We start from the raw sequence: 10,676 nt of genomic DNA, 5'->3' as shown, positions 1-10,676 counted from the left end.
TGACGGATGACAAAGTAGAGATCATTTATGGATAACAACTTCTTTATTTACTGTAAAGACGACGTTTCGGTATATGGATCCTTATGCAGGTATCAGCCTTGCTTGACAACGGTATAAGAGTCAATACCGAAACGTCGCCTTTACAGTATGTAAAGACGTTGTTATCCATAAATTATCTCTACATTGTCAGCGTTTAAAGTGACCCTATATTCACTGGACACGTTAAAGTCATTGTCGATAAAATCTAATGAATTTAAATACACTATATGTGTATTTATTAACTATATCTGGTTGGGTGGTTGGTTGGTTGGTTGGTTTGTTGTTTAACGCCGCACTCAGCAATATTCCAGCTATATGACGGCGGTCTGTAAATAATCGAGTCTGGACCAGACAATCCAGTGATTAATATCATGAGCATCGATCCACGCAATTGGGATCGATGACATGCATCAACCAAGTCAGCGAGCCTGACCACCCGATCCCGTTAGTCGCCTTTCACGACAAGCACAGTCACCTTTTACTGCAAACATGGGTTGCTGAAGACTTATTCTACCCCGGACCTTCACGGGTCTGGAAACACATAAGATTCACTGTATATTGAATTATTAATATGTGAATAAATAAGCTCAGATGAGGCCGTTGAGATGTGGATAAAAAGGACCAAGGTCCAAATGTCGAAACAGTCAATGAAATATGAAATAAGGTACCACATACTGACTGCTGTATATGCTAAATTACATAAAGCAGTTAAATGAGTACAATATTTGCTGGTCGTTAAAAATGGATGAAATACCGTGAGTACCTTTTTAAAATACAGTTTCAATTTTTGACACAGATTGTTGGGAACAGGACGTCATGACAGATAACTTCAAATTACCAAACATTTATCGGCCTTGATTGTTGTTGGACGCTGAAGTTAGTGACATTACAGATGTATCAGGACGGCCTGTAAATTATCGTGTCTGAGCCAGGCAAACCAGAGTTTTGAAAGTACAATCAACGTCTCACATCGCTGAGGTAACATGACAAACAATCTACCAAGGCACAGATCCCGATCCCCCTTCACGACTCTGACATAAACGTGCCACGCTGGGAATTATTCTGACCCGAAATCCTGTGTTATGAAAAATGAAAAGCGAGCCTGTTAGTGTGAAATCCATCACAGTTCAACTATTTTCGGCAATCACAAACATTCTAATTTGCACAGGGCTATAGTTAAGTGAGTGCGGCCAGGACAGTTGAGTCGGGTCCGATGTCTTGTATTGAACTGATGGAGGTTGTGGCTGCCCTGTGGGGTTGAAGCCGTCACATGTGGTGAACCACCACCCTGACTGGTGGATATTGGCACAGTTGCCATTGTTGTCGTTGTCGTTGTCAACATCATAAGTGGAGAATCTAGATCCGAGAAATGCAGACATCCCATCAATCGCTGGATTATTGTCGACACCGGGTGATCCAGCGGACGAAAACGTGAAGTTATAACCATATGACTCACTGCTCACCTGAAATTAAACATTCTTCCGTTTCATACAATGGTTAACTCACTTTCAGTAACTCTAACTTATAAGAATTGAATTGTACATAAGGAGTAAAATTCCACATAAAATACAAAGAACGATCAATACATTAAATCAGTAGCTTAGTGACGGAATTGGATGACACGGCACTTTGGGCAGTATGTCAAAACGAGTAGGCTTCTTATTAGAAAAGGCCAAAGTGACCCAGAAGGATTCCTTTATGATTGCATAATGTTGAATATGCAATATTTCAGCCATATGAAATCATGTTCATTGTGTATTTGTTAGTAATTCAGCAATTTTTAAGTCCTATAGTGAGACAGCAAATCAAGCAAATCACGGAACATAATCAACCCCATACATTGTCGTCGCCTTTTACAACAAGCCATAGAGTGCCTGGGTGTTATTCGAAAGAATAATCACTGAACATAGTTTATCCTTCACTGCATACCGTACTATAGGGGCACATGCAGTATGTATTTAAACCTACTGCCAATCACTGATATTCTCTACAAGTAGTGCAAGAAACAAATATGTAGTAAACTTTGATTGTTGTACATCGTACACGTATTTCGGGGCAACATGGTTTACAGGTTAAACATATTTTATGAGGGCTGGTCAAACAGTTCTAAGCCTGACTAACTTTCAAATGTGGGTCATAACAAAGTGAACTAAAGCAGTTACAACTGTATTTGGTCTGTTGGGGTCGTTTGTATATTAGTGACAGCCAGTTGAATGTGATAACCGTCCAAATGGACTCAGAAACGGGAAAGAACGAGTACCGAGCATTCATCAAGCTGTATTTTTAGAGAAAAGTATTCCCCAAGTCATGTATGACCGCATGTTACAAGTGTATGGATATAAGTGCTCCAGCTATTCCACTGTTAAACGTTGGGCAGTTATGTTTAAGGCTGGGAGAACAAGTCTTGGTGATGACTCCAGATCTTGACGTCCCTCAACTTCCATCAATGAAGATTCAATCAAGGAGATAGAAAAACTTATGCAGTCAGATAGAATTGCTGAATCTGAGGAAGACACGCATGGAGACATCAATGAACATTTACAGATGAATAACATATCTGTTCGTTGGTTGGCAAAGTTTCTAAATTCTGACATTACCAGAGACAATTTAGAGCCAATTGAGGAGGATTTCGTCACATTCAAAAATAAATTAGTAGCGGATGATGAAACATGGGTCTACCATAATTATCCCAAGTCAAAACGTCAATTTATGGAATGGTACCATTCCACTTCTCTGGCCCCAAAGAAATTCAAATCTTCAAGATCAGTGAAGAAAGTTATGGCCACTGTATTCTGGGTTGCAGAGGGTGTGATCCTTGTTGATTACATAGAAAGTCGAAAGATGATTAACGTTGGCGGCTGTGCTGATTTGCTTCGTCGCCTGGGAGATTCTATAGAAGAAAGGCAGCGAGGAATAATGCCTCTTATCACCCCGCTCGACTTGCAAAGGCTACTCCCTCAATACTTGCTAGACCTGGCACCAAGTTTTTTCCACCTGTTTCTTTAACAGAAAGAATACCTTAGTGGAAAGCGCTATGACAACAACGATGACCTCAAAGCAGCAGTGAATAGGTATATCAGGGTGGCTTCAGAAATTTTCTTTCTGACTGGAATTGAAAAGACTCACTATCGATGTGAGAAGTGTATGGAAAAGCAGGGCGATTATGTTGAAAAAAAACCCCAAAACCTGTTTCACAATTGTTGGTTTTGTTTGTCGGGCCTCAAATGTTTTGACCATCCCTAATATGCTAAAATAAATTCAATTCTATTATATTTTAGGAACAAACACCAATTCGCATTATGTTATTCAAAAAGTCTGCCTGTATGCTGGTAAACGTTTCTGAGGGTTAAACGTACTATGCCACGTATTGGTTTTCACGGAATGTACGCACTTGTAAAGTCATCAAATACCAGATAAGATTACAAATGATGACAGCACTAAGTTATCTTAAAATGTGTTGTAAAATGATTTTATTGTTCAGCGTAGGGGAGAAAAAATAAACTCCAAATGTTATACAAACATAAAATGGATATGCGTGGACATTATATAGTGAGTGAGTGAGTATGGTTTTACGCCGCTTTTAGCAATATTCCAGCAATATCACGGCGGGCGACACCAGAAATGGGCTTCACACATTGTACCAATGTCGGGAATCGAACCCGGGTCTTTGGCGTGACGAGCGAACGCTTTAACCACTAGGCTACCCGACCGCCCCGACATTATATAGAAAAGGCAAGGTTATTAAGGAGATAAATCTACTGTGTTTTGAAATTTGACGTAGTCCCACTGTACATGTAGAGAAGATAATGTTTCACATGTATAAATAAGAGGTATCTACATTGTACTACGTCAAATTTCAAAACGCGGTAGGTTTATATCCATTCTACCATGACGGCAACAACGCTTTGTAAAAAAGTTGACAAACAGCCCAAACCTCGTCCAACGATAGATGTTTTAATTTCAACACAACCTGCGGTACACTGTTTGGACTCACCTGGTCATTACTTGGTAATCGAACATTCCATACCCATTGTAGGGGTGACAGTTTGTAGAAATAGTTTTATAAATGCTAAACGAATATATTTCTCTAACAAACTTTATGAATTAACATTCTCCTATTTATTTAACATGTGTAAGTCTTATTAGTTTGTTAGCAATTACCCCTAGTAAATAATAAAAAAAATCAAAATAAATGTTTCTCCACCCCGAACTGGGATGTGGCAGAACTTGGCCTACATCACGGTCAATGGCTGCCAATGCTGTTGTTTACGTTATCCTACACGAAGCAAGATGACAACTCCAATCAATGATGTGGTTCAACATTAACCTGTAGATTTACTGGGAGTGAAAATGCTGGTACAATGTGGTTACGAATAGAACCGAGTATGACTGAACAGCTGCTTTTTAGGCTCCAGACATGCCAGCTATGTTGACACCAGGAATCTGCATGATTTGACCTGTGAATCTAATAGAAATAGTGGTTTGTGTATGATTTATTGTGCGTGTTCTGAAATGAATTTCATCAAGTTTGACATGCTTTGATTTCAGTTTTCGTTTTCGTGGCCTCTCGAAGGAAGGACTGTTTTCTGATGGATTTTCAAAACCCCTCCTGCCAAATCCTTATACTGGTGGTTGACGGAAATGGCAATGAATATCGAACACAAAAAGATTTGTAGACATGTTGTCATGAATAAAGTTTCTTCAAACACATTTGTATAATGCTATATTTTACTTTCATTGTCGGTTGTTTTAATGATGATCGAAATTACCTATTTCGAAAATGTCACGAACAGTTTCGTGAACATTTCATTTGTATGCAACAGATATTCCTTCGTAAAGTAAAATCATCGAATCAGGCAGGATTACGCCCTAGAACAACATATCATTGCCAGAAACATCTGATCTCAAACTACCATATTTCCTCTATCAGATGCTTGGCCGTCTATTAATTTATTGAGAGCCATTGACTTTTTGTTTGGAAAGGCTTACTATATATAAAACAATTTTCAGTAGCAAAAATAAAACCTCTTTTTAACCAATCAGAATCAAGCATTCTTCAATGTCATGGTAGAATTATTGCTAAATGTCATCGAACACTCAAAAAGATCAGTGTTGTAGGAAAATGTCTTCTTCTCTCAGCAAAACCTATTATAACTCACTTATGAAATCAGACCTAACTCCCGAAAAGAAAAACACTTTGAAATTAATGTTGGAAATGGAATCTGGACGTTATACTGGAATCCCACGGGAAATCTGTCAAATATGTCAACCAAATAAAAGATGAATTGCTCTTCTACTAGTGTGCCCCAAATGTCCCTAAGTTGAGCACTATACTTCGAAAAATACCTTGCATATGAACACGTATATGTACCATGCTGTGAAACTTCAGTACTCTCCCTTACGATTGTTATGTGGTCAGCCGTTCTACTGCATATATGCCAATATCGTTTCAATGTCAACACTCTGTAAAGCATATACTTTAGGCCTGATTCCTACAAGTTTGAATCAACCAATTTTTGTATTACACATTTGTTTGGCATCAAATTCAACAGTAGAATTTCTGAACCAATAAAACCAATTCTATACTATTCTCTTTCCATTCACTAATTCTCAGCAAAGAGAAAAGTCTTCTTTTTTGTATGGGTATTTTAACACATGATTGAAACTTTACCAATAACAGAAACAAACTGCGTATTCTATTTCAAAATGTTTTGGAGGTCTTTGCAATGTTTTTTCGATAATTGGTAAAAGGTTATGCCATAGAACCGTAATAATTTGAAGACATAAAGGGTTTGAATGTATATGCATATACGATTATCATCAATATGTTGTTTCCGAGGAGCATATATTTAAGAAACAACGCAATTTCAATTACCTCTGTTCTGTAACTGCTACTCTGATTAGAAAATGATGTATTTCATACTTAATATTATGAGTAAACATCATGACAGCCGGCTGTTCGCAAAGCAATATGCAAATGCAGAATGTTTGCAACAAGGAGGGGTTGGGGTTCAAAGATGCCAGACATATTGGACGCACTGCGTAAGATTAATGAAGCTGTCACCTCCCCTGTCTCCCACGCCAAATGGAGTTTCATTTTTTATTTCTGCGGGAAATTAGCCGGCACCAGAAAACCATGACTAAGATGTTTCGAATCAATAAACGACATGAGTGACTGGCAAAAGAACCTTAACATTTGGAAACAGAGATTATTATGCGGACCTGACATGTGAAACTGTATTTCTGCATGGTTAAATTGGCCACAGCTGTGGCAGTTTGACAGCACGGCCTGTGTAAAACAAATCAGCAAAATGTGGGAGAAGTCAACTCACGCCAAACTAGCAAACAGTCAAGCAAGACTTTGGACTTAAGTCGACCATCTTGTTTCAACCCGAGAACGCTGACCAGTGACATATGGATATATGACAGAATAGGTATCCTGAAAGACACGATATCACTAAGAAAGCATACGTGTCAAGGGTTATGGACTACTTTGGGTATATTCAAAATATTCGACGTCAGTATGTGTGATCAAGCATATTTCCATTGTGATCTGGGGTACAGAGATATGGCTCAACAGGATGACAAGCTGTGGGGTACTATTTTGTATGACAAATTACGCCATCACAATTGTAAACTAGATATTTTAACCATTTCGATGAAAGGAGAATTGAGGTTCAGCAAATTATTCATGCAGTCATCATATCCATATTTTTTTTTGAATTAACAACGAATTTAAAAATATTGGGTCAAAAGAACATCACGTTCTCAGGTCACGGATGATAATTTGACCTTACTTTTTCGTAATTACAGCTATACCATAAATAATGACACCAGCGTCCTTAGACATCTAATTTTACGAGAGGTTGCACTTGAAAAGTGGAACATTTTCAAATTCATGAGGGGGCACGGGTAAAAAAACCCCGCCCAGTCATCAAAGGCGCCGCGATTCGCTGTGCAGTGTAGCGTCCCTTGGGCAAGCCAGAAACCTATAATTGTGGGTTCGAATCCCGGTTCGCCCCGATTATGTTTCTAGGTCTGTCAGCACCATACCCGTGCTCGAGGGTTTCACCGAAGTTGTAAACGTCTGAGACCTGCATCACCCCGGGCTTTCCTCACAGATTAAGCTGACACGCCGTGATACAACTCGACTACTGTTAGAGCGGCGTTAAACCCAACTAACTCACTCACTCACTCAAACTCATGAGCATCGAACCTGCTACTTTCAAAATCGGAGGATTATCTCCAAATTTGTATCTGTTTACAACCTTGCTTTGACTACCTTAAAATCATTGTAGATATACTTCCTGTACACGAGTTTCCCTTCTTCTTGAAACAGAAGAAATACCCTCATTTTGTGTGGGCGATTGTTAGTCACATGGTACATCATATCCAGGCCTGACCAAAAGTTTCCTGAAACATATACATTGAGGCAATATAAGTACAACTTTATGAATAGTGAATGTCACCAGAATGTTAAATATATCCACCTTGTTGAAAGTTTATTGCTTGTTTAGTCGCAGAGTATTTTAGGACAAACAAGATGGTGAGATATTTTTTGTTATCAAATACCATTCTGAATAACTAAAAATGCATCTTAGCCAGTTTTCTGCATTACGATGTCATATGGATATGTGATTTTGAACTTAATCTAACTCTGATTACCCGTAGTCAGAGTGTTTGAAATTGGGGCGGATATGTCGTAACGTTTTTTTGTAAAAGCTGTTCTACTAAAGTGGTTACATAGAAAACACACGGGTTAAACGGGAACATTTAGACATCAACATTTAAATCAATCAACCAATCTGTGATAAGGAAATCCATATCTCCTCGGTGATCACTCACAAGCAAGCGATATTGCCTGTTGAAGCCTGTATTTGGATAACTTGTGGACGAGTAGCATAGTATTTACCACTGATGAACCTTCCAAATCATTTTTGTAGTCTTCTCGTGGTCGTGAAAAGCTTAAGTCGCTATCTTTATTTTATAAGAATCACAAGTCCTATCCTGTCACTACATTACCAATAACTTAAATTTAAATAAATACCTTGATCATTGAAGATTCCAAATCCATGTTTGTATTCTGCCCATGGACGTGAAAAGTTAACGTCGGCACGATCAAAACTTCGAGAAAGGAAGTATGTCCACCCAGGTGACCATCCATCCATATTACAAACAACCTTATAGGTCCGTGGAGCATTGTTGGGCTGGATGTGAAACATACTGGACTCTGTAAAATCTTTGTAATGATCAGTTTGGGCACCCTCAGTGCAATCTGTTTTAAAGGAAAAGGAAAGAAAACATATTGAATAATAACAATTCCTTATATACCATACACATTGATGAGAGTGAACCAACCTTATCTATCAACAATCTTGATGCAAAAAAGAAATAGTTTGCACTTAATCTAATCCAGGGTTCAATGGGGATATTCCCCGATCACGCTAGTTTCAACCTGCGTCAGTCACCCCACGTTCGTCTGTAGTTTTACATAAGGCAAACTAAGATTAATATGACAGACAGAGAGCTTAAATCAGAGTTAATGAAAAACCATTAATTCCCCATGAATTATTAATAATCCAAAATATTATCCCGTGAACTACGAACAAGGACATGTCAAAAACCTCTATATACTGTCAGCCTGGTATTATAAAAAAACCAAATCTGACACAGATTCTAATAGCATTATGCAAAAAGTAATAAAATACCTTGCATTAGTCGTCCACACCAAGCACCAATATAACCACCATAACATCTGCAGCCGTAGCTGTCATTCAGAAAGACTCCGTGGTAATGACAACTTGAGTGGTAGCCCTGGTACATATGAAATGCCGTTTTCAGAAAATGGAACCATATAATATTTGTAAACTCTCAGTTTCTGGTTATTTTGTAGGGAATCTTGAAATAGTTAACATATTGGTTACGTAGATTCATTCTCTCATTAACTCAATATTTTGTCATATCATGATATTTAATCCTAAATCCAATCTTGTCACAAGTATGGAATGGATATTGATATACTCACGTTAAAATGTCTGTACTGATTGTCGCATCCTGTACTCAACAGCCTCCTCTCACTGTTATGATAGCATGTTACATTGTTCCCGTCACGTGTAATGCTTATCGACTTGCATCTCTTATCCCCTGCGCACATGACTCCACATAGAGGAACGCTGACACCAGTAAGGGTGTAGTATGTTTCGGGGGTTTGAGTCGGGTCATAACAAGATTCAACACGGGAGAATTTCATATGTGAACGACAGTTCGGCATGGTTACAAATAAAAATACAATCCAAACGTATATTATTCCAGTCATTTTGACTTATCTACACACACTAAACTATGGTTGTTGCAGTACACGCGCAGCACATTCGCAAATGAGAGTCTAGATACCTGATTGGAATCTAGCAGCTTACAATTGAGAGTCAATCTGCTTGCACTGAATTTAACTTGACACACGTCAACAACATGATCGAACAAACAACGTGGCATCCGTACAAAGGACGGGACCAAAGTACAGGGTTTGTTTCTGTAGTTGCTACAGTGACTAAGATATTGCATAACGCTGTTGTGTTATGCCATTATGGTTGTGCTTAAGTTGAGACAACATCTATGACACTATAACCGTTGTTCAACATGATTGCAAATCATAGAAAAATCCAAACTTTATCGTTTACCCTTTCATACAGTTTTATGTACTTACACGAAACTATTGTTATTTTCCCTTAACGATCACGCGCACATAAAATACAATGCAAAGTTAATATTGAACTAATTTTGAAAACCAACATGATTGAACAACGTCTGTGGGTTACATTTGGAGGATGTGTGTGAATTCACATTGATTGTCATAGTTGATAGCAAACGTTGTCAATAGATATAACAAGCGAAATTGCATCCTTTTATGATTTCTTTGAAATAAATATTTGAATTCAATAGCCACATAAGAAGTTATTAAACATTATCGAGTTCCATGGTACAAATCAATGAACAAGTTGAGTCAGGCGTGTTTGAGAAATGTAAATGGCAACACTTGTGGAAAGTGTGTGGGTTTTCATATTCGTCGAGTGACACGACGGAATCAAATGACACGGTTCTTTCATAAGCAGGGACATCACCAGTTCTTGACTCTTCTGTTTGTGTATCGTCTGAAATGTAAACTCGTAAACGCCATGTGGTATGATGACTTCGCTCCCCTTTCTAATAATTACGAATAAGCATTTTTCAGCAAACAAATGTACCCGTGATATTCAGGGGTTCGAATAAATCTTCAGCAACCCATGCTTGTCATGAGAAGCGACTAACGGGATGTGGTGGTCAGGTTGATGAATGTCATCGTATTCCAATTGCGTAGATCGATGTTCATGATGTCAATCTCCGGATTGACTGGTCTCGACTCGGTTATTTACAGACCTCCGTAATATAGCTTGGAATAATGCGGAGTGCGGCGTTAAACAACAAACATAAAGCAAGGATTCAAAGCTATGATTTTTAATGTATTAACAAATGAGTGAGTGAGTTGGGTTTAACGCCGCTTTTAACAATATCGCGGCGTGTCAGCTTAATGTGGGAGGAAAGCCCGAAGTGATGCAGGTCTCAGACGTTTACCACTTCGGTGAAACCCACGAGCACGGGTA

The 10,676-nt window shown here is 38.5% G+C and overlaps 1 protein-coding gene across 1 annotated transcript; it reads right to left on the bottom strand.

Annotated features, from left to right (window-relative positions):
• Window positions 1-488: 488 nt before the first annotated feature.
• LOC124133643 (fibrinogen-like protein 1) lies at window positions 489-8,847 on the bottom strand. The gene is made up of 4 exons (XM_048401001.1): window positions 8,748-8,847; window positions 8,087-8,314; window positions 7,322-7,452; window positions 489-1,502 (listed from the first exon to the last, which is right to left on the bottom strand). The coding sequence occupies exons 1-4, from the start codon at window positions 8,752-8,754 to the stop codon at window positions 1,167-1,169; spliced, it is 702 nt and encodes a 233-aa protein (XP_048256958.1). The 5' UTR covers window positions 8,755-8,847; the 3' UTR covers window positions 489-1,166.
• Window positions 8,848-10,676: the final 1,829 nt, after the last annotated feature.

This window comes from Haliotis rufescens, unplaced genomic scaffold, assembly GCF_023055435.1.
Source record: "Haliotis rufescens isolate VD_foot unplaced genomic scaffold, xgHalRufe1.0.p SCAF_20, whole genome shotgun sequence".
NCBI lineage: Eukaryota > Metazoa > Mollusca > Gastropoda > Lepetellida > Haliotidae > Haliotis > Haliotis rufescens.
Note: the sequence above shows the minus strand (reverse complement) of the source record. Positions and strands in the feature narration are given on the sequence as shown.

Excerpts from the sequence above, each read along its gene's own strand:
- LOC124133643 (XM_048401001.1), bottom strand. Across the intron at positions 7,453-8,086 it reads TGGAATCTTCAATGATCAAG|GAAACTTTTGGTCAGGCCTG; the intron begins GTATTTATTTAA and ends TATATGTTTCAG. Across the intron at positions 1,503-7,321 it reads ATATCTACAATGATTTTAAG|GTGAGCAGTGAGTCATATGG; the intron begins GTAGTCAAAGCA and ends GTTTAATTTCAG.